Raw genomic sequence first — 26,146 nt, forward strand, 5'->3', positions numbered from 1 at the left:
TATTGGTCCAAAACATCTAAATGTGTGGCTGATGATTATATAAGTTATTTGTCTAGTTTATACAGTGTCAAGGAAAACTATCAAAATTGGACACTGTAAAACAGAATTCTCTCAAAAGTGGATGAGAACAGAATTCTCTCAAAAGTGGATGTTTTTAATGGTCCTTGTTTTTGCATATCAGAACAACATAACCTCTCTAAATTGAATCCCCTTTCAAAAGTGGACTTTTTACTTGGTAATGTGGGTGTATGGTTTAGAGGGTTTGACTGTATACTCAATTAGGGTTCAAGAATGCAGTCCAGGATGTGGAACGTTGCTGCCTGGTTGTCTGTATACTGGGTTAGCGTTGCTGCCTGGTTGTCTGTATACTGGGTTAGCGTTGCTGCCTGGTTGTCTGTATACTGGGTTAGCGTTGCTGCCTGGTTGTCTGTATACTGGGTTAGCGTTGCTGCCTGGTTGTCTGTATACTGGGTTAGCGTTGCTGCCTGGTTGTCTGTATACTGGGTTAGCGTTGCTGCCTGGTTGTCTGTATACTGGGTTAGCGTTGCTGCCTGGTTGTCTGTATACTGGGTTAGCGTTGCTGCCTGGTTGTCTGTATACTGGGTTAGCGTTGCTGCCTGGTTGTCTGTATACTGGGTTAGCGTTGCTGCCTGGTTGTCTGTATACTGGGTTAGCGTTGCTGCCTGGTTGTCTGTATACTGGGTTAGCGTTGCTGCCTGGTTGTCTGTATACTGGGTTAGCGTTGCTGCCTGGTTGTCTGTATACTGGGTTAGCGTTGCTGCCTGGTTGTCTGTATACTGGGTTAGCGTTGCTGCCTGGTTGTCTGTATACTGGGTTTGTGTTGCTGCCTGGTTGTCTGTATACTGGGTTTGTGTTGCTGCCTGGTTGTCTGTATACTGGGTTAGTGTTGCTGCCTGGTTGTCTGTATACTGGATTTGTGTTGATGCCTGGTCAAATACTATCTCTACACCTGGAAATTAATTAAGCACCACCTGAATTCTTTTGCAGTCAAAAAGGCGCCTAGAAGTAGTTACTCATGCTGACGGAATTTAAACCTGATATTGATAGTTTTTACATATTTTGTATGATGATCCAGTGTTTCTGCCAGAAAAACATTTTTTGGTATGGCACTATGGAATTGAATGCAATCAAAGTCAGCAGGGGATATGGGGGCCTCCCCCAGAAAGAAGATGGGTTAAGTTTAGGGTTAGGGTTTAAAAAATCATATAATAATGATAAAGAGTCATTAATTTTGTCAACAGGTTAACTTTAAGAAATACAATCTACAAAAAATTTGGGTATGGCACCATACCCATTTTACCCTCTGGCAGAAACCATGGTATAATGGTTGAACAATTACTTATGCAAAGCACATCAGTGTAATTCCAGCTCCACAGTTAATTACCATACATTTTCAAGCAAATATTTTTGGTTTCTGTCTAAGTATGCATTAAATATTGGTGTAAAAAGTTTGTTTTATTTAACGACGCCGCTAGAGCACATTGATTTTTTATCTTATGATCGGCTATTGGACTTCAAACATATGGTCATTCTGACACTGTTTTTAGAGGAAACCCGCTGTCGCCACATAGGCTACTCTTTTTACGACAGGCAGCAAGGGATCTTTTATTTGCACTTCCCACAGGCAGGATAGCACAAACCATGGCCTTTGTTGAACCAGTTATGGATCACTGGTCGGTGCAAGTGGTTTACACCTACCCATTGAGCCTTGCGGAGCACTCATTCAGGGTTTGGAGTCGGTATCTCGATTAAAAATCCCATGCCTCGACTGGGATCCGAACCCAGTACCTACCAGCCTGTAGACCGATGGCCTGCCACGACGCCACCGAGGCCGGTTAAATATTGGTGTAATGACAGTGTCACTTGAGAGTGTCAATATTTTTCAATATCCTCTCTTTATACTGAACATTGATTTCAGTATTTTGTTTCCACAAAACATTTGCAATTACTAGCGAAGTATAAGCCACATGGTCAAAACTGGGTGTTGCTTAATTAATTTCAAGGTGTATATTAGTAATCAGTCACAGTTGGTAGTTGCATAATTTATTCTGTTTTTTATTATTATTTCAAAGAATATCACCACATGACACTTAATGATTTCACTGGTTTCAGTCAGTTTAATTCTATAACATAGGAGACAGGTATGATTCAGAACCTGTTAAATAAATGCACTCAAAACATAAGTAGCAGTTTATGTGGCACCTGGTTCTTTTTCCTTTCTGTATACCAGGTATTGCACCTATCATAGTTTGACCAGATTTAGATCAGTGGCTCATAGATATTTTGGTTAATGTTGCCATGAACCTGGTTTATTTGACATGGTACCATGTTCTACCCATCCACCCCAAGTGTAAGAAATAAATCAACTTCCACTGAGGGGATTTAAACCTGGGTATCTTTGAGAAAGAATCCATTGTTCTACCAGCTCAGCTAATATATAAAGAAATTCTTATTAGCAACTACCAGTAGGCACACTTTATAAAAATACTACTACAAGTATTTTCAGCTGACTGCTAGTAAATTCCTTTCCCCCATCCCCTCTGAAATCTCCTGGAGCCAATTTACAAAGCATCATAAATTTATGTTTATGACTATAATTATACCTGTTGTATGTTTACCTGTGTTTGACATCTATTTCATGCAGAAAAATTACATCATTACAGAAGATAGATTAGTGTAGGGACCACTGAAAATGAAATATGTATATTTCATACTATATTAGTTGTACAGTTTGTAGTTATAGGAACTGTGATGTAGTCGTATATTTACGTTTTTATGTGCAAAACTAGACTCACAGTGTTTTGTGAGATTAGTCCCTATATTCCAGTAGTCTGAGAAGCACTGATTTTAGAGTGAAGATAAAACACTGTGCTAGGGTGTTTTTAAACAATTATTCCATTCCTGAGAGTAACACAAAACACTGGTTGTAGTATACTACAAGATAAGGCAGGAATGTGTTGCCAGGCCTCCTATTAATCTGGGTTGACCCAGTGTGTATCATGTATCAGAATTCAGCCCTCAGCAGCACCAGGAGGTTATCATATCTCCCTGTTCCTCCACTGCCAGCTCCAGATGACCACTTGAGGTCAAATGTCATGGGTCACTCATACATCCAAAGGGCAACCTGCTTTTTTATGTTAATTCTCCAATTCAGATAGTGAGAAACAATTACTGGCAGGGGTTGTTTCAAAAACAAAAAAGTAAGGAGATAATATTTATTGTATTATGTTAAAATGGTAAGATTCATTTGGAGAAAGCTCATGTTTTCATAACTGCTAACCAATGTAAGTATTCCTGTAGTGGCGTAGGAAGGTGCCAAAGAGGGGAGGGGGAGCACACTTTTACATTTACACACTTTTACACTATTATAAAGTAAATATAAATTAAAATATCTGAAAAGTGGAGGGCACATGCCCCCCTTGCCCCTCCCCCTACACCACTGTCCTGTTATAATACTGGACATGTGTAAATAGCAGGAATGTTCTACACACTGTTTTTGTAAAATACCCAGGCTCCAAGTTCACAGATATAAACAAATCCAACAGAGCTCCAACCAGACCCAGTCAGCTGTCTTTGACCAGTATCATGTTCCTGCTTATAAACCGGGAGCCCAGAGAGGTTTAATTAGCATTGCGAGTACAAAAGGTCTGAGGCCTGGAATATGTAGGTGTGGGCTGTGGGACCCCCAAACGGCCATTCTTAAAGGAGATCGGACACCAAACCATATATACGGCGTAATGAATTGTTTGCCGTCATAAACCACAACACGCAACTACCACGCTCCTCTTATTGACTAAGTTGAGCGTGCCAGTCTTGGTTGGGGTTTTTTTTCGCAGATTTCCGATGTTTGCCGGAAACTGTCGACAATTGATGAGCTAGACCCGTGATGTCATCGATGAGAGGAAAACTGAAGAAACTACTAAGCAGCATGGATGAACTTAGCGATTCGAGTGATGAAGAATTGTGTCCAGCTTGTGCTAATGGCATCAAACCGTATCAGTTTGAACCACTTATCAGAGACTTCGTCCTTAATCCTGGAAATGTTGTCTTAGACGAAAATTCGGATGAATCAACTGCCGATGAAGACGAGGAAGCCACACGGTCATAGACTAGCATACAACATAATATTTTATGACATTTTTAATGTAAACTGAAGCAAATGGACCTAATTAGAAGAAAAGCACACAAAATTTAATAATATTTCATCATAAATCTTGTTCAGCATAGATGTAAATATGACACGTCAGAGGATATTCCATAGGCCGATTTCGCAAATTTGTAAAAAGCGTCCCCTCCTCACCAAAGCAAGATATAATAATTTAACAAAAAACTTTGTTCTCTTAATATAAAATCATTACCCTCCAAGTTTTAATGTGTTTGATTAAACCATGTATTTTTAATTATTAAGAAAATGTGTTACCAGTCTGCCGAAACTGTCCACAGCTGGGTACAGAAACACAGAAATGTTGGAAAATATTATACTGTTGCCACATACTGACAATCACTTTACAACTAATATGTCTTATCGACAATATTATTATGTAGTCTTTGCATTTATTAATATAAAATACAATAGACCCGTAGGAACTGGGGAGGGGCAGGCCTAGGGGCTTGTTCTCCACCACACACTCTAGGATGAAAATGTATGTTTTAAGTTTTCACTACTTTGCATAAATAAAGATGATATAAAGATAGAAATCTAGTTTGTATCCCTCACTAGAGACTGTATTCCCCCTCCCTCCACTTCAAATATCGTTCCTACAGGCCTATACAAATGTAGATACTATGTAGAGGGTGAGGTTAGGAACCAGTTCCTTTTATCTTTAGGATTTTGTAATCATGATTTCAAACCAACTGTTTCAGGTAATTTGCTCCACATACTGACATAAAACACATTTGTTATATATTGAAATAAAATAAAAATAATTACAATATATCCAGTGTTATTTTCTTTAATCATTCATGGAGGAAGAAGGAAGTCCTGATGAAATATATTACAGGTAAAATATATTACAGGTAAAACAAAATAATATATGATGCTTATTCCATGTGGTAACTATTGTTAATTTTGGTTTAAATTGCTAGATGCCAAAAGTGATTAATTATATTATTTTATGGTAACAGTCGAAAATTAGACGACCAATTGTTTCAACCTCAGCCAAAGGTACCAGGTTTTCTACCAGAAAATAATTTGAGGGTACGTAATAAAACAGGCCCGTAGGAACTGGGGGGGTGCCCTCCACTTGTGAGCTTTTCTTTATCACATTAATTTTTGCCATTGTAACCAAAATCTGATGTAGAGTTTATACCCGGTCCATCAGTGCCCAAGTTGTTCCTGCGGGCATGTAAAAACTAAATTAGAGTATATTGGGTGGTTATAGGTTTGAAATGGGGTTTTTATTGAACATTTTATTTCATGCACTTTTATAAATTTTAAACAGCAATTATGTTACTATAATCTATCGAAAAAATGAAACATTATATATATATATATACACATTAATTTCTGAGATTTTTTTAGTACATACATGTAAGTTTACCCTCCGCACCCTCTGGCAGAAACCCAGGGTAGGTATTAAAATAATTATTAGGTGTAGAGTATTTTTAATATGACATACAGAAAGCATTGAAAAGTACAATTTTATTATGCTTTAATAATCGACATTAGCTTTAAAACTAATTAACCATCATTCCTTCTGGTCACAGTACATATGTTGTTCCTGCCAAAGTGTTAGCATTTAATGACAATATACTGAACTGACTATAAACATTGTTAACTAACGTAATAATTCACGTTTTGAAGGTGTTTTGTTATAAGGTTAACAAACCAACTAGATCAAGAGACGTTAGTATGGAGTCGTTATGGGCTGTCGGTGAAAATTAATTTGGTAATTATAGGTAAATAAATGTGAAGTTTAAATATTTGTATGTGAACAAATTGCAATACCTTTATTTAATGTATATCTTAAGTACATACTTGTTTTAATTTTCACATTGTAAATGTACCATAACCTGCTGTATTTAGTTGGTGTAAAGCCCGTTCGATGACAATAATGCTTCCATGTTTTAAAACAACTTTCGTTTTTTTGGAAATCGAAACCATGATGTTGGCCGTTTCTTGGTATGCATTGCTGTTACTGTTGCAGTTAAACACTGCGCAGTTAATCATCAAATAATTACGTCGACAGTATATAATAACACTAATTATCTTATAAATTAAATTTCCGATAAACCTGGAGACCAAAAAAAAAGACAAAAAAAGACGACTAAAAGGCACAACCAAAGAATCAACACGTGTACCGGTATTGCTTGGTAACTCTCACCGATGACGTATTGCCTCGCTATCTATGCATAATCCCGCCCACTTCTGTTTTTACCCCAAACCTAAGACGCGCAGCTGACCGGTGCCTCGCAGCGAGCCGGGCGTTAAAGTAATGCGGTCTTTGACGCTAACTTAATCCAATACACACTACATGTCTTTTGGTGTCCGGTCTCCTTTAAGTGTCATCTCCTGTACCAATCCGAGGGGCCACCCCTCAAAATACCCAAAATTTTAAGTTTAATTAGCATGGTTGAGTACACCAATCAAAACTACACCAAAATTGTCTCTGTTGATGTACTAATTAAGATCCACCATTCTTAAGTGTCAGCTCCTGTACTTAGTCCACTTAAGAACGCCCCTAATTAGCACTAATTAGAAGTTTAATTAGCATGGTTGAGTACATCAACGAAACTGATGCCAAAATATTCTTTAGGGTACCCTGACTAAGGATCAGTGATTCTTAAGTGTCAAAACCTGTACCGAATCCACTTAACAACGTGTCAAAGGTCACAATCCACCCAATTTCAGGTTAATTAGCATGATCGAGTACATCAACGAAACTAACGTTAAAATTTTCTCTGTTGATGTACTAATTAAGATCTACCATTCTTAAGTGTCATCTCCTGTACTTAGTCCACTTAAGAATGCCCCTAATTAGCACTAATTAGAAGTTTAATTAGCATGGTTGAGTACATCAACGAAATTGATGCCAAAATATTCTTTAGGGTACCCTACTGGCCTCGGTGGCGTCGTGGTTAAGCCATCGGACTACAGGCTGGTAGGTACAGGGTTCATAGCCCGGTACCGGCTCCAACTCAGAGTGAGTTCTTAAGGGCTCAATGGGTAGGTGTAAGGCCACTACACCCTCTTCTCTCTCACTAACCAACTAACAACTAACCCACTGTCCTGGACAGACCGTCCAAATAGCTGAGGTGTGTGTCCAGGACAGCGTGCTTGAACCTTAATTGGATATAAGCACGAAAATAAGTTAAAATGAAAATAGGGTACCCTGACTAAGGATCAGTGTTCTTAAAGGTGGAGTCAACTCCAACAAGAGCCTTATGTGTTGGAAAGATGCATACCCGGACCACCAACACATACTAACACTTTAGCAAATGAAAAACGCGTAATTTTAGAGTTAATAAAAAACCACGATTATTCCTGCTAAGTGGGGGCAGTCATTTTGTTTCGTTTTTGTGACGTCCGGTGGGATAGCTTGGGGCGAAGTGACGTCAGCTCCTGACCATCTCCTGTATGTACAGTGTAAACAAAAGCAGTAATTTTCGACAAGGCACTTCTCTTTGATCAACCTGATTTGAAAGCAGCATAAATAACGTAATAATATAATAAACTATTTAACTAAATATATTTCAATTTGCATTAACGGAAAAAAAATGGGGTTATAGTGTTTTTCTCTGTTTAATAATCCAAAGGAAAAATGTACACTATTACGCCTATTGATATGCTACGTTGGAGCAAAAACGACAACCCACGATACCCAAGTGATAATCTTATTTTCTTTGGGACTACGTAATTGGTCAGTTCTGCGGTTTTAGATGGAAAAGTCTACTTAATCAATAGTTTTACAGAACTATTTACAGTAATAAACCATGTCCATTACAATTTTAGGGGCGACAGGTAATATTCCACAATACCGGTATGTATTTTTGTGTCTAGACAGCGTCAATTAATTGGCTCGTCTGGTTACCAATCAAATACACACCTGCCAATCAGGAATCAAAGGTAGAAGCAACTAACAGCATAGACCAATTAACTAAGAAAACACTCCGTGTATCATTTCAGTACGTAGGTTAATGCATGGGCAAAACATTGTTAATTGTTTCGACTTGTTGTGTAGCCACTTTGACAATGGTATTTTATTTTGTATTGAAAATAATATATATAGTGCTGGATATACTTACTGGCTTACTGGGATGTGTATTATTACAGAACATTGCAATGCATGACTATTTATCATCCCGCAAAAACCAGGTAGATTGTGTTTCTCTAGTTCTAAGGCTCATTCCTGACGTGACGCGTTAAGTATTACGTAACCACCAGCTCGCCAGAGGGCGTACTCACTGAGATGGTACAAAATGGCAGCGCCCGTTATATATAATAGTCGTCACATTTAACCATTTTATTAATTAACTATACGATTATACGTGTTGATATTAAGCAATAATGTGCATTATATATCGTTGAATATGCATACCAGGCCAAATGCCTTAATTGCCCTCTCCTTTAAGTGTCAAAACCTGTACTGAATCCACATAAGAACGGGTCAAAGGTCAAAATCCATCTAATTTCAGGTTTAATTAGCACGATCAAATACATCAACGAAACTAACGTTAAAATTTTCTCTGTTGATGTACAAATTAAGATCCTCCACCATTAAGTGTCAACTCCTGTACTTAATCGACTTAAGACTGCCACTAATTAGCGCTAATTAGAAGATTAATTAGCATGACTGGTACATCAACAAAACTGATGCCAAAATATTCCTTAGGGTACCCCTACTAAGGATCAATGATTTTTAAATATCAACCTCTGTACTGAATTCACTTAAGGTCAAAGGTAACAATTTGGCCAATATTAGGTTTATTAGCATTCATGAGTACATCAAAACATTAATATGTTCTCTGTTGGTATGGTAAACAAGATCCGTCATTCTTAATGTCAACTCCTGTAGTTAGTCCACTTTAAATGCAATGAGCGTGAAATGAAAATGTATGATTAATATAACTAAATAGTTTTCTATTTGATTGTAATATTATATGAATATGATAATATGACTATTTCCACATTTGAACAATGAAAGATTACATTTACTTGATCTTCTCATTGCCTTTAATTCTCAGTGTGAGTGTTATAGCAGTGATACTTTATGTATGAACTGTTGTAATAGTTATACGTACTTGTTCCATTGTTTTCACCAGTGTCTAGTGAAATTCTGTGTGTACTATTAGTTGAACAGTGAAAAGCCTGGTATACCAAACTTAAGATACAAGCTAGTTCACAGGGTCCATAGGTGATGGTTCTGGGTGATGTAATGGCCACTCATTTGAATAATCAATTTTGGAGATTTATAATCATTCAACTGGGCTCCAAGGAGGAAAACATAAAAGAAATAGAAAAAAAAAAGGAACCAAACCTTGACATAGAAAACACAAATATCAGTCAAACAAACTTTATTCAGTAAAAAGCCTCAGGCCCAAAATACAGTGGTGTGCATGCAAGTAGTCGCATGTGATCCTCATGACAATTACAAGGTGATCTGCAATATACATATGTAGACAGCATTGGCAGACATGTTGATACATAATGGTAGAAAACATAAACATCAATCAGTTGTAGACTTATTTATTGATTAATGCACTAGGGCTGACCGACTGTGTATACATAATGACCAAGCATTTACTACAGTTAATACTTCAGCATCTTACGAAAAAACATATAGACAGCTTTTAGCTGAGAAGCAAATGTGTACATTTTAATGGAATTTGAGCCATGTAAATGGTGAAGTATGAGAGATTGAATAATTGAGATAATGATCTTTAAATGAGAGTAAATCAGGTGTGGAGCCAGGAATTTTTGCAGAGGATTGGGGTCTATAAAATGGATAAAATAAGATAAGATATATATGAGGACTTCAATGGAAGTTGTATATATAAGCAGTGAGTGTACATATACTTACAAATATGTAAGAGTGAATTTCTGTTGTGAGTAGGGGGATCTGGAACCCTTTGACCCCCCTGGATTGGTACCTTTAATTAGAATCTTATCCCCAGGTGTTATCCTGTTTGTTATTAAATAAATGTATTAGAAAATGCCAGCAACTGGTGTGGGGGGGGGGGGGGGGGGGGACTATTCTATATTAATTTGCTTTTCATCTGCTGTGTGAACAGATAATGCATAATGTAATCTTCAGAGTTTGGGCAGCTACCGTAACTCCCTGCAGACATGCCCCCAACCATCTACCCACCCCCACCCCCTGCACTCAGTATGTGCAGACAGTTGACAGTTCCTTGTTCCGTATGGAGACCTATCATCAGATTATTAACAGGTTGCTGTGCATCTATTGAACATTCCTGTCCTCTCTGTTTCTCTTCAACTGGTGTCTCCAGCTGATTGGTGGTCATTGTGTTTTCTCTGTAAACCAATCTTTGCTAACGGAACCAGGCTTCTGCTGGTCAATTGATTTTTAGCCTCCTTAATACCAGCTGCTTCAGAATGTGACAAGATGAGATTTAGTGTTAATTAAGGTCAATAGCTGGCCTTGTTGCAGAACATCAAATCAGATATCTGTCAGCATGAACCAAAAATATGGCATCAGTTATAATGAACTGAAATGTAGTTTCATTTATGTCTTTTACAGTACCGTTTTACTAATATAGTTTAAAAATAATATGTTAGGCTATAATTAAGATTTTGTTTTTTAATCTATTGTATTTTATTTAATAACATGTAATACATAATAAATACACACAGTTGTGGCATGGTAAAATCATTACTTTTGTTCCCTAAAATGGTAAATTTTAAATATAAATTCTGGTGAACTTAGGAGATATGGAAATTTGTTGAGCCCAGTAGGGGACATGTATTGATTTAGCAGTACTTTCAGAATGCTTGTTTAATCTCTGTGACAATAATGACTGAATCGACATATACTCTAGTACCTCAAAACTGCTGACAATACATCAGAAAGAATCTAAAATCTTAGAGCTCCCAACCCGAAGGCTGACAATGGAATCCACCTGGAAGTCTTTGTTCTTCAAACTCATATTTTGAACCTGACCATTCTCAAACTGCTTCAGGTGGCTCTGACAAATTGAACATCATCTCTAATTATAGGCTTTAATTTTAACTTTAATTTTAATTTTAATTTCAATTTCACCATCCTATATGTGAAGTTCTAATCATCATTTATACTTATTTCAGTTATTAAAATTTAAAAATTTATAATCACCTTTTGTTTTCTTCTTTATAATTTTATTTCATTTTGGTTTTTTTGGAAACTAGGTCCAGGAACAGCGCATGCATTACCAGAAGATTAAGGTGCTAATTAATGACGAGAAAGTCTGCCGAGTCTGTAAGAAAAGAATAGGAGACAGGTAACATAATACATTTTTAATATCTGACCTCTTTGTCATACTGGTGTAACAAAGGCCGTGGTGTGTACTATCTTGTCTGTGGGATGGTGCATATAAAAGATCCCTTGCTGCTAATCAAACAGAGTAGCCCATGAAGTGGCGACAGCAGGTTTCCTCTCTCAATATCTGTGTGGTCCGTAACTATATGTCTGACGCCATATAACCGTAAATAAAATTGTTGAGTGTGTCATTAAATAAAACATTTCCTTCCTTCTATGTCATACTTTACATTATCAAATATTAACACTTACTAGAAGACCAACAGATTTAAGTAAATAGAAAATGTTTGTCAGTTTATTGAAGAATGTTTTAAATAACTGAATAATTGAATGTCTGAATGCATGAATGGATTGATTGATGAATACACAAATGATCACAATCGATGATTGTGTGGATAGATGTCTGTTGAGTATTAGGTGTCTGATTGGATTCCTGGGTGTATAAAAATTGCATGTGTATCTTTGAATGGATTAAATTTCAGAATGGATTACCCGGTAAGGGAGAGATAGTAGATTTGCAGATTTCTGATTAATTTGTTGGATGTTCCACTAAGTAACTTAATGGATAAATGTCTGTATTAATATATGACTGAATGGAAAAGTGACCTTCACTCTGCCAGATTTTAGTCACTGCTACTTTTCATTGTTGAAAGACATTTGCTAACATTATAGGATATGCATTCTTCATCCTTGACATTTGAATGCATCATAATCGTTACTCAACCAAATGTAGATAATAGTAACCAGCAGTTAAATAGTTTCCTGTCAGGTCTGTGACATGTTAAATGTGTGTTGTGGACCGATTCTCTGAATGTAGGGACTGCATGTCTAAAACAGACAATTTTGATGAGAAATCTATCGGAATAGCTATTAAAGGTGACAGGTGTTAGTTACACGCTGTATTGCGGTACATGGAACGGTGGCAGTATTGACAGATTTAGCATCTGAATGAGTTCAGGGCAATCTCTCAATTTGCTGATGATAAACTAATAGGAAATACCGATTGAATGGGAATTTTCTGTTTGAGATCATGAAAATAATTGACAGTGGTAACAATAATGGCTGTATTTATTTTGTTGCTCAAATAGAAGATCATAACAGATCAGTATTCCAGACTAATCTGGCTGCAGACTATTGAAGCTATCTAAGAGCTATGATATCATAAAACCATCATAAGCTACAATACTTGCCAAAGCCTACAACAGTTTTACAATATTGTAGTGCTAAGACTGTTTTTAAAAAATGGGCCCAGGTTCTTATACAGATTATTGTTGTAACATGCAGTTAAATTGATAATCTAAAATATACAAAGTCCACAGTCAGTTGGTAGTGTCTGTAAAATAACTGTTGGTATGTTTAGTATACAATATATAAAATACATAATATCTAATGATTGTGCACAATTTCTGTTTTACTGAAATAAATAGATTAGTTATTCTGCTTGCATCAAACATATTTACATAAAATTGTAGTTTTCCATAATGCATTTTACTAAGTTTATCTTTATAATATAAGAATATTAGTATATACTATATAAAATGCTGTAAAATTTACTGTAAACTTCTGTGCTGTGCTGTGCATATTGTTTAATGTATTTAATGCTGTCCATAGCATGTATTTCAGTATATATTATATTATATAGATACTTTGTCAAAATGATGTTACATTTGTTACAAGCTTCTGTAATGTATTTAATGCTGTACATAGTAAATAGATTTAATGCATGTTTGTTTTTATATTTTCAGTGCATTCGCAAGATATCCAAATGGAGTGATTGTTCACTACTATTGTTGCAAAGATACAAAAGTCTGCCCAGTGGATATATAGATATCAAATCCTAGACAATACATAAAGGATGATTGGCCATACAAACCACTCAAGTCAGAAACCAGTCTGGGGTTTTTATCACCTGCTATGCTAGACTAATATGTTAGTCATTGTTAGGGAGGGGTGGGCTCCAATCTTTAATTGAAAATTCTTTATTTCACATCTGGGACTCTGTTCATACTTTGGACTTGGAAGTTAAAATAAAAATTTCTATTTTAGGTGCTGTGAACTTTTTTGAAGTCTGTATAGAAAAAGATCAAATCAGATTTCAGAGATACATATTAAGATTTCCAAGTTTGAAATTTAGGTCTGAACATCAGTTATTTAACTTATTAAATGTGGGTCTTGTTGGATCATGTTACTACTATCAAAAGGTGGTTTATTACATCAATAAATGGCAAACTTTGTGGAGTTACTCTCTGTATGGTTGAACATCTCGGTAACTGATCCATTATGAACTGTGACATAATCTCGATTGGTGAGACGGATGATTCATCTTCTAAACTTGGTGCCGAGTGTGTAAGACTACACTTTATGTCAGCAGAGATGAACTAACTTAAATCTGTATTTCTTTGTAAAATCAATTTGCATTAGAATAAGCCATATCAAAGCTGTAATCTTCTGTAATTGTATATTTTTGTTAGGCCTAAAAAAAAATTGTGTGTTTTCGGGAACTCAACCCTACTTAGAAAAAAGTGCTGATTTTAAGGTTTGTTTTTGATTTAAAAAATTAATATGTAGGTAATAAGAGTACATACATAAGATTTTATCTGGACCTTTAGGGGTGAACGTAGTTTTAAAGCAAAAAAAAAAAGAGAAAAAAAGCCAACCTACAGTATCTAATTTTTGGAGGGGGCACATTTCCGGGACACACATTTGATTTTTTTAAAGCTTTATTTAACCATTTAAAATAGATCACCAACATGATATTCTTCCTATGACATTAAATCATTTGATATCTTTAATATGCAGCTGCATAAAAATGTATTGATTTGACATTAATGCTCAGAATGTGGCACTCCTCCATGTTTTGAGTAACAGTCTATTTTTATGGTATGACATTGTCCGTATGTAAACTTTTCATTTCCAGAACATATCTTTATAATCAATTCATATAGGATCATCAAACCTTGCTTGCAAATACAACTTGCAATTGGTGGTGTGTCACATACCATGACTAGGTCACCATGACCTACTTTTATGTATTACTGCACATTAAAGGAAATTCTTGTCCAGGTTGTCTTTGACATAATCTTTGGCGTTGTTGTATGTACGTTTGTTCATAAGTCCATACATCTGTCCATAAACTTTAGTTTGCGGAGCATATATTTTTTATAAAATCATATAGGATCATCAAACCTTGCATGCAAGTACAACTTGGGATGTCAGTGTATTGCATACCATAACTAGGTCACCACAATCTACTTTTGACAAGCGTATCACGTACCTAACCCGGTACTCCTGTTAAAAATGATAACCGACTCATTTGTTGTATCAAGGCAATAGGTTACATAATATGATTGCAAAAAAACTAAGTTTAATACAACTTTAGTTGTATTTTTATTTTGCATTAGAAGACAATGTTGCTGGCCTGATGAGTGGTCGATCTAGGATCAATCCCTGTTCAATTTCCCGTTCCAGCCAGTGCTTCACAGCTGGTGTAACAAAGTATGTACTATCCTGTATATGGGGTGATGCATATAAAAGATTTTTGCTGCTAATCGAAAAGAGTTTCCCATGGGGTGGTGGCAGCGGGTTTCCTATAATTATCTAATTGGTTCTTAACCATATGTGCGAGGCCATATAACTATAGTTAACATGACATGTGTTGAGTGCATTGTTAAATAAAACATGTTTTTAAATAAAACATTTCTTTCTTTCTTTAGAATACAATGTTCTGCGATGGCAAAGTAAGATTGAAGCTTTATATATACAAACAATTGAAACATGTTTGAAGGTTGATACTCTGAATATCATTAGATATATTTAGCATTCATTTGTACATGACCATCATTTGTTTTTGGTGTATTCTGCAGATTGTTATTCCACCATACCCAGATATAAACATTCTTCACACTTCCTTCCCGATGGGATGTGTACTGTGATTTAGCTAATTTATGGTGCTGTGTACATGTAACTCATTATCTTTGTCAAAACAGTTTTATGAAAATAAAATAAAAAAACTGTATGATAAATATAAACATAGAGCACACTTTTGCTTAACCATTTTTTAGAAAATATTCATATTTCTTTTTTAAAATTTGAAAAGCGGTTAATTTATGCAAAATGTTATCAGCCAAATACACATTTTGTAGTTAGTCTACATTAACAATTAGCCATTAGCTAATTTGCTGGAAATGTGAGCCTTGTGTAAAGTGACTATAGAAATAAGTATGTTATCTTTCATTGGTATTATTTAATGTCAGCTTTTTGTGAGTTTACCTTATCAATTGTCATGAGTCGTCATTATTATCCAAACTAATTTAAGTAGATTTCTTATCAAGATTCACATACCTCATACATTATTATTTATTTGTGCTAGTCTACTTGGATCCCTCTTTCATCTGAATATAACCGTGATTGTGAACTATTTTTACATGCTCCTATACCACTGGGGTTTCAGGCATGTCCATCACGGGTCTGGTCTCTGGATAGCTAGGGATCCGACTTGGAACAGAATATGAATATAACCAATAAACTTGAATGTAATAGGTAAGCCATGATGGTAATACGGCTGGTAGGTGTTGGGTCTTGAATGTGTGCCTACACAAGAAACTGCTATGGGTACTGTCCTCAATTAAGTAATAGGTAAGCCATGATGGTAATACAGCTGGTAGGTGTTGGGTCATGAATGTGTGCCTACACAAGAAACTGCTATGGGTACTGTCCTCAATTAAGTAATAGGTAAGTCATGATGGTAATACGGCTGGTAGGTGTTGGGTCATGAATGTGTGTCTACACAAGAAACTGCTATGGGTACTGTCCTCAATTAAGTAATAGGTAAGCCATGATGGTAATACGGCTGGTAGGTGTTGGGTCTTGAATGTGTGCCTACACAAGAAACTGCTATGGGTACTGTCCTCAATTAAGTAATAGGTAAGCCATGATGGTAATACGGCTGGTAGGTGTTGGGTCTTGAATGTGTGCCTACACAAGAAACTGCTATGGGTACTGTCCTCAATTAAGTAATAGGTAAGCCATGATGGTAATACGGCTGGTAGGTGTTGGGTCTTGAATGTGTGCCTACACAAGAAACTGCTATGGGTACTGTCCTCAATTAAGTAATAGGTAAGTCATGATGGTAATACGGCTGGTAGGTGTTGGGTCTTGAATGTGTGCCTACACAAGAAACTGCTATGGGTACTGTCCTCAATTAAGTAATAGGTAAGCCATGATGGTAATACGGCTGGTAGGTGTTGGGTCTTGAATGTGTGCCTACACAAGAAACTGCTATGGGTACTGTCCTCAATTAAGTAATAGGTAAGCCATGATGGTAATACGGCTGGTAGGTGTTGGGTCTTGAATGTGTGCCTACACAAGAAACTGCTATGGGTACTGTCCTCAATTAAGTAATAGGTAAGCCATGATGGTAATACGGCTGGTAGGTGTTGGGTCTTGAATGTGTGCCTACACAAGAAACTGCTATGGGTACTGTCCTCAATTAAGTAATAGGTAAGCCATGATGGTAATACGGCTGGTAGGTGTTGGGTCTTGAATGTGTGCCTACACAAGAAACTGCTATGGGTACTGTCCTCAATTAAGTAATAGGTAAGCCATGTCAGTAATACGGCTGGTAGGTGTTGCGTCTTGAATGTGTGCCTACACAAGAAACTGCTATGGGTACTGTCCTCAATTAAGTAATAGGTAAGCCATGATGGTAATACGGCTGGTAGGTGTTGGGTCTTGAATGTGTGCCTACACAAGAAACTGCTATGGGTAATGTCCTCAATTAAGTAATAGGTAAGCCATGTCGGTAATACGGCTGGTAGGTGTTGGGTCTTGAATGTGTGCCTACACAAGAAACTGCTATGGGTACTGTCCTCAATTAAGTAATAGGTAAGCCATGATGGTAATACGGCTGGTAGGTGTTGGGTCTTGAATGTGTGCCTACGCAAGAAACTGCTATGGGTACTGTCCTCAATTAAGTAATAGGTAAGCCATGATGGTAATACGGCTGGTAGGTGTTGGGTCTTGAATGTGTGCCTACACAAGAAACTGCTATGGGTACTGTCCTCAATTAAGTAATAGGTAAGCCATGATGGTAATACGGCTGGTAGGTGTTGGGTCTTGAATGTGTGCCTACACAAGAAACTGCTATGGGTACTGTCCTCAATTAAGTAATAGGTAAGCCATGATGGTAATACGGCTGGTAGGTGTTGGGTCTTGAATGTGTGCCTACACAAGAAACTGCTATGGGTACTGTCCTCAATTAAGTAATAGGTAAGCCATGATGGTAATACGGCTGGTAGGTGTTGGGTCTTGAATGTGTGCCTACACAAGAAACTGCTATGGGTACTGTCCTCAATTAAGTAATAGGTAAGCCATGATGGTAATACGGCTGGTAGGTGTTGGGTCTTGAATGTGTGCCTACACAAGAAACTGCTATGGGTACTGTCCTCAATTAAGTAATAGGTAAGCCATGATGGTAATACGGCTGGTAGGTGTTGGGTCTTGAATGTGTGCCTACACAAGAAACTGCTATGGGTACTGTCCTCAATTAAGTAATAGGTAAGCCATGATGGTAATACGGCTGGTAGGTGTTGGGTCTTGAATGTGTGCCTACACAAGAAACTGCTATGGGTACTGTCCTCAATTAAGTAATAGGTAAGCCATGTCAGTAATGAGGTTGGTAGGTGTTGGGTCTTGAATGTGTGCCTACACAAGAAACTGCTATGGGTACTGTCCTCAATTAAGTAATAGGTAAGCCATGATGGTAATACGGCTGGTAGGTGTTGGGTCTTGAATGTGTGCCTACACAAGAAACTGCTATGGGTACTGTCCTCAATTAAGTAATAGGTAAGCCATGATGGTAATACGGCTGGTAGGTGTTGGGTCTTGAATGTGTGCCTACACAAGAAACTGCTATGGGTACTGTCCTCAATTAAGTAATAGGTAAGCCATGATGGTAATACGGCTGGTAGGTGTTGGGTCTTGAATGTGTGCCTACACAAGAAACTGCTATGGGTACTGTCCTCAATTAAGTAATAGGTAAGCCATGATGGTAATACGGCTGGTAGGTGTTAGGTCTTGAATGTGTGCCTACACAAGAAACTGCTATGGGTACTGTCCTCAATTAAGTAATAGGTAAGCCATGTCAGTAATGAGGTTGGTAGGTGTTGGGTCATGAATGTGTGCCTACACAAGAAACTGCTATGGGTACTGTCCTCAATTAAGTAATAGGTAAGCCATGTCAGTAATGAGGTTGGTAGGTGTTGGGTCATGAATGTGTGCCTACACAAGAAACTGCTATGGGTACTGTCCTCAATTAAGTAATAGGTAAGCCATGTCAGTAATGAGGTTGGTAGGTGTTGGGTCATGAATGTGTGCCTACACAAGAAACTGCTATGGGTACTGTCCTCAATTAAGTAATAGGTAAGCCATGTCAGTAATGAGGTTGGTAGGTGTTGGGTCATGAATGTGTGCCTACACAAGAAACTGCTATGGGTACTGTCCTCAATTAAGTAATAGGTAAGCCATGTCAGTAATGAGGTTGGTAGGTGTTGGGTCATGAATGTGTGCCTACACAAGAAACTGCAGTGGGTACTGTCCTCAATGACATAGTGGGTAAGCCACGTCAGTAATAAGGCTAGTAGGTGTTGGGTCTGTATCCCAGTGCACTTGCTCCAACCCAGACTGAATTTTAATAGCTCCAACCCAGACTGAATTTTAATGGCTCCACCCAGACTGAATTTTGATGGCTTCAACCATGAATGAATTTTGATGTCTCCAACCTTGAGTTCATTTTAATGGATCTAACCCAGAGTTCATTTTAATGGCTCCAACCCAGAGTTCGTTATAATTGCTTCAACCCAGAGTTCATTTTAATGGCTCCAACCTAGAGTTCATTTTAATGGCTCTAACCCAGTTCATTTTAATGGCTCCAACCTAGAGTTCATTTTAATGGCTCTAACCCAGTTCATTTTAATGGCTCCAACCTAGAGTTCATTTTAATGGCTCACTGGGGAGATGTAAAATCATTTCTGGGTACTCTAACTCGTGGACCCATCCATCCTTTGTGCAACAGTTTATTAAATAAATATGCCTTTGTTGTATGCTCTGACACAAGTTCCATAGGTATTTGGTTTGTAAATATGTTAAATCCATGTGATGACATGCATAACAGCATGATGGTTTTGTTGGTCATATAAATATTTATTTTATGAAATACATTAACTAATACTCGTAGCAAGTATTGAGTTATAAATTGTAAATATACTGGTTGTATATATTTTTATGTACATAGCTTTTGTATAACACATTTTTGTAATTTATTCATTTAAATAAAGTCTCAAAAATATATTATTTTGTCAGGTTTTGATGTTTAAAATTCTTTGAAATACAAATTAATATCACTGAGAATATGAATTATTATATTTTTCATGAAATATCAATGAGATAATAGAGTCATGGGTCACTAATGAAAAGAACACTTTTCTGGCTTTCACTGTACAGCACTTAGCATCTAAATTAATAAACAGGTCATAGCACAAAATTGATGACTCAGCAATTTATATTTTAATAGTTTACTTTGTGAAGTGTTTTCCTCCTGTTTTTTTATTACTGCTACATTTGCACACACAAATTTATTATTTTTAAATTGGGGAGTGGGGAGGAATCATCAGAAGTCTACAAATGGCAGGCAATTGTTAAATGGGGTTAATATATGACTTGGGGCCCATATTTTCGAAGCTTATTTTAGTGTCACTATGGTGTGTGTTGTAGTGATGTCATAGTCCATGATGGTTTTACAATATGGTGCTAAGAGAGCTTTGAAAATCTGTAGCCTGGTTACTTATTTTACTTAAATTTAAATCTATAAAAACTACTGGTTTGCCCATTTGTAACTACATTAAATATACAACATATTTATTTTTGACTTTTTATGTTCATGTTTGGTTGTTTATTTACTTAATAACTTAAAACCGGCCTCGGTGGTCTCATGGTTATGCCATCAGATTTCAGGTTGGTAGGTACTGGGTTCGTATCCCATCTAAGGCAATGAGTGATTTTTCATGCCAGTACCGGCTCCAACCCAGAGTGAGTGCACCGCTAGGCTCAATGGGTAGGTGTAAGGCCACATACATCGAGTTTCACTCACAATTATGGGTGTGTCTCCCAAGTGTATGACCCCGGGCTCGGGTGATACCAAGATAGCTCAACTAACAGCAAGTGTGGAGCACGGTCCTGTCAAGTAGTCCCCATACCGAAATGGAAATACTACATGGAGCACGGTCCTGTCAAGTAGTCCCCATACCGCAATGGAAATACTATGTGGAGCATGGCCCTGTCAAGTAGTCCCCATATCGAAATGGAAATACTACATGGAGCACGGCCCTGTCAAGTAGTCCCCATACCGCAATGGAAATACTATGTGGAGCACGGCCCTGTCAAGTAGTCCCCATACCGCAACGGAAATACTACATGGAGCACGGCCCTGTCAAGTAGTCCCCATACCGAAATGGAAATACTGCGGCTTCACCATCATCCATGTTTGTAATGTCCATAAAACTAAAAATGTCTTTGTCTCTGTGTTAAATGTTTGTGGAGTTTAAAAAAATAATAATAAAGTTAATATTTTATACTGTGTATTACATTAGACTAGTGTGGTTTTATGGTCATAACAGTCCCTTCTATATGGCATCGGTAGTCTATACTTTTGCTGAGTTGATGCTTTCCTTTTTGTAAAATACACATGTACTTTAAAAATGTTTTTCAATAAAATCAACTTAACTTGAAAGTTAATAGAAATAACTGATGTTTCCTCATTGAAAAAGGAGGAGAAATTAAAAAAAACTACACATTCTACAATGGACGAAGAAGCAAGGCATTATCTATGTCCACACACAATACAGATTGGGTTCGGTCGGTTAATGTTTGTGTGACTTCATTCAGTGAGTATTTATGGCATTCTTCACTATCGTTAATATATGCAGCTGCACATCTAGGTCACTTACATTTAAATTTGTCATAATGTTCAAAACATGGAATGCCATCACTTGTGGGCGGGGGTGGGGTTGGTCGACAGTGTGAAAGCTTAGTTGTAGAGTGCTGGCCTTGGGTTTGATGGGTTAATCTTGACTTTTTTTTCCCATCATTCTAATCAATATCTGACAATTACTGGTGTATCACTGTACATGGTATATACTGTTATATGGACTTTGCTCTTTTTCAGAAGGAGTAGCCTGCAATGAGGTTCCACTCCTTTAATCCCTATCTCCCGCCACCCCCCCCCCCTGTCTGTCTTTCTCTCTCAATCTCTCACACACACACTCTCTCTCTCTCTCTCTCTCTCTCTCTCTCTCTCTCTCTCTCTCTCTCACCAAATAGTCATAGTTTCATATGTGAGTTGTCATTAAAACAATGTTCTTCCCAGTTCCCTAGTTCTCTGGTTGAAAAATTAACACATTTGTTTGGTCATATCAAAGTTGTTATAGACATTGATCACAAAAACAAAGTTATTAAAACTAGTTGTTTTGTGTGTGTGTGTGTGTGTGTGTGTGTGTGTGTGTGTGTGTGTGTGTGTGTGTGTGTGTGTGTGTGTGTGTGAAATGGGAAGATGAGATGGTAGCTTTAAATATGCATATAATGTGAAACCCCACTTAATGGTTACCCCTGTTACAAGACCACCTCATTGTAAAGATCGATATTTTAAAGTGAAATATTTTCTAATGGTAAAAATGCTCTAGTATTAAGACCACCCTGCTATTACGTATTATGACCAATGAAGTCGGACCCAATGGTCGTTTATCAATACATTTTGATCTGATAAATGTGACCACATCATGATCTGTCCTGTCACACAACATGGTAAAAACGTACCTTGTGTCATCACCATGGTGTTACAGTCACAAATGTGACTAAGAGAACTTCCAAATAATCTAATTTTATCAATTTTAGCAAGGAATCGGTCTTCAAATTTGCAAGATGTGGATAATTGTAGCCACATGATCGAGAAGTCTTTATATTTTTGTTATTTCTATGGCAAAATTACCAACCCAGACAGTGCAGTCTGTCGAGACTAGTTAATCTTTACTGTAGACCAACGATGCAGGCTTACACATAACCCTTTGAACTGGGCTCGACAGTTAAATGTAATACATTTATAAAAGCCAATATACTGTCATCATCAATAAAATTTATGCGTTAACTTGGAAGAATAAAATAGAAGATCAATATACCAAACAATTATTATTATTATTATTCAAAATCCAATATTAGGACCACCCCACTAGGGCATGTTAAGATCAGTTTTCACAATTTTTGCCTATGGCCGTAATGGCGACGTTTCACTGTATATCATTGCACTATGGTTTGTATAATCTGTTAATGCTAGCTAGCACCATTACACATTTTGTTTCTTCACATTAGCAAGTTTCGTTGTGACGTGTTTGTGTTAACCGATATCAAATATTTTAAACTAAGTTCATGTCAGGACTGTGTCCATATTAATCTATGTTCCTGTCTAGTAATAATAATTGGCCCTGTAATAAAGATATTATAAACCCAGTACTGTACGAGTAGTGGAAGGGATGATAACTAGACGAGAAAGATGTTTTAAATTAAGCTGGAATGGCTAGGGCCGTATGAAAGGACGTAGAGGATGGACAAAAATTAGAAATTAATACCTTTGTTTAAAGTGCCATTTTTAATCTGTCCGACAAAGAGTCTATAATACCATAAGCGTAAGAGTCGGGAACAGCGGGGGGGTGGGGGGGGTGGTGGCTGGAGTAAATCATCAAATTCAGGCAAAACAGATAGAGATATTCAGTTAAATTGAGCTTGCCTGAAACCTTTTCATCATATATTTCCATCATTCTCCCTACAATATTAGTTGTAATTCATGTAAAAAAAAAAAAAAAAAAAAAAAAAAACGTATACACAGTGATTCATTTGAAACACTATATAGCTGTTTGACAGTAATGCTAATGTGAATATTTGTTGTTATCCAGATTCGGGCAAACATCTGCCTGCCCACTTACAAAAATGTGTGCCCGTACGCCTGTGTATAATACTTAGACATAAATTCTGTTTTATTGCCCCCTCCCTCACACAACAATCATACCACCTGTTTTTTCCACCTCTTTTTTTATATTATGTTCTTGTCCAACACACGACTCATAGACATTGTGGTCCTCCACCACCCCAATATAAAATCCTGACTATGTCAATGATATATTACTTAAGTAATATTGCTGGTGTTCTAACATTCAGTCTTTATTACTCCTGTATTAAAAATGAGATTTCATCAACCATGGTCTTTCTTTTTTTTAATCGTTTTCATTTACATACAAAAACATTTTTATGAGAGTTGTTATAGGTTTAAAACTTCATAAAATGTTTTTTATGAATTTTAGTAATATTTGGTGTACAGTTATAGGCCAATTCTTTGACTCCCTTTTGATGCAAACGGACTATAAACTGAACATAAAACGATTATAAGAAATCTGTTAACTGTACATTCTATATAAAAAAATATTCCTCCTGGACGAAATGTAAACAGTATCTTTCGGCATATCCTTCATCAGCAATAATGGCTGAAATAATAACAGTGTATTTGTATATAAACCTTTACGTTTAGGTTACAGAAGACGAGACCAAGGGGCGTGTAATTCGAGTGCACCGTGTAGTACGTGCGTGTTCTCATTCAGTGAACACAGACTTATCTTCGAGTGCTTTCACAATTATCGTCTGTCCCTGAGCCAAGCACTTTGGCAACCTACCAGGCACACCACACGAGTTTCTCCATGTGTGTGAAGTAAACTCGCTGGCGGTTGGTGCCCGTCTGCATGATGTAACCAATGACCCGGAAGCGTGTGGTGTCATGGTGTCTGTCTGTCTGTCTGTCAGTCCATACAGGTTTATCACTACTGGCAGAAAGTAAAGCAGTTCTTTTTTGTTTATTGTTTTAATCGAGACGAACCATGTGCAAAGGCTACTCGTTAAATCACGATCAGTCATTTGATTTTTGCGTGCACAAACTTGATAGAATGAAAAAATAATATTATTTGTAAATTAAAAGTAAACTTATTGATTTTTTTTTTTTTTAATTGGAAGAATAAAAGTCTTGATGTTTTGGATTTTCACTGAACTATCTTTGTCTGCTTCTATTAACACTTCATGTGCTTCACATTACAGATGACCTTGTTAACGTGTAATCACCAGTTCATATCTTGTCTCTCTTAAGAATTCACTTTTACGTCTTCGTTCTTTCTGATCTACAAAACAAGCTACATAAGTAAGAGTGCGAATTGTGTAACTGTTATATAGGAGGTGCATTTTTTCTTTCTTCAAAAGCCGGCTTGCAATCTACTGAGATTGCCAAAAGGTTGTGTAAGTCACGCTAGTCGGCTCCAAATGGAATATAGTTCATCTTTGTAACAACCCGTATCTTGCCGTCTGCCAAGTCTTTAATTTGTTTAATTCGTGCGGTAACCGTAAAACGAACATCACACTTACAATTCTTAGTACTGAGTCGTATACATGACTTTTACAGATTTTTCTCTTTATTGGATTAGCCTCTTCAAAAACAGAGTATTTTGTCTAATTAAAGGTGAGTTCAAACTTTTATAAGGCTAAAAAAATAACTTTTCATTTTCCTAAATGTGATGCAAAAACCCGAGTCCTTTTAAATCAAATAATGTTAGTTTTAGATGTCCAATGATTGCGATTAATAATATACCATGCCGTGTGTGTCTGTCGTAGCCTAATTCTTGCATATTCGGTTATATGTTTCTAATGTGTTGCTGCAGCTGGATTAGAACCATATTTTAATTCATTCATATGTAACAATATTATACATACGTTTACGTTAATTAAAAAGATTGGGTACAAGTATTTTCGCAAATCAAGGTACCATTCCTTAACTATAGCATACTGCAGTATACTGTACGAAATGGAACCTTGGCATGCGAAGATGGGGTACAAGTTGTTGGTTGTTGGAGTCAGAAGAAGGGATGGCTGGAGGTCACGTCCCAAACTTCGGTATAAAAATTATTTTCCAATTTTTTTTTTAATAATAACACTAAAAAAATAATAATCACAATGTCTCATAGTGCACATAAGAACATTTAGATTCAAAAGTTTAAAAGGCCAACATGGCCCCACTCCGGAGTATCCTGCATGTTGTTTGTAGCCTATTTTAAACAAAAATATTTGTGGCCATGTCTTACCCTCCCCAGTCAAATAGGGAGGTGAGAGGCGGGGGTTACTGTGTGTGTGTGTGTGTGTGTGTGTGTGTGTGTGTGTGTGTGACGGGGATATTCGTTATTGTCATTTAACTTCAAAGCGCTTTAAACAATAATATGTTTCTAAAGACTGGACGATCGTGTATTTTCAAACTACCAATACTGTTTGGCTATGTAGAAATTTGTTGGCTCTTGCCACAAGGTCCGCTTGATTGGCCCAAGATGTGACTGACCGATGTACTTACAACCGTCTTTATAATATCTTGTAGAATTCCTGCAACTGGTGCTGCCGGCAGGCCTTGACAGATGGCAGCCACATCCCGTTACAATAGCGCTTGTTGCTCCGTGAGGCTGGGAGATTCCCCTTCTGAATTCCTGGCATTGTAGCCACGAGCGTGATACGCATCCCGGGCCAACATT

General features: G+C 37.0%; 1 protein-coding gene across 1 annotated transcript in view; it reads left to right on the plus strand.

Moving 5' to 3' along the window:
- LOC121371657 (vam6/Vps39-like protein) overlaps nucleotides 1-15,189 on the plus strand; it is a 64,571-nt gene extending 49,382 nt beyond the window's left edge. Inside the window, exons 24-25 of the mRNA XM_041497708.1 lie at nucleotides 11,366-11,457; nucleotides 13,241-15,189. Of these exons, the coding sequence (XP_041353642.1) occupies nucleotides 11,366-11,457; nucleotides 13,241-13,322 (174 nt within the window). The 3' untranslated portion in view covers nucleotides 13,323-15,189. The remainder of the gene's footprint in view (nucleotides 1-11,365; nucleotides 11,458-13,240) is intronic.
- The last annotated feature ends 10,957 nt before the right edge of the window (nucleotides 15,190-26,146 follow it).

The sequence above is a fragment of the Gigantopelta aegis genome, chromosome 4, assembly GCF_016097555.1.
Source record: "Gigantopelta aegis isolate Gae_Host chromosome 4, Gae_host_genome, whole genome shotgun sequence".
Lineage (NCBI taxonomy): Eukaryota > Metazoa > Mollusca > Gastropoda > Neomphalida > Peltospiridae > Gigantopelta > Gigantopelta aegis.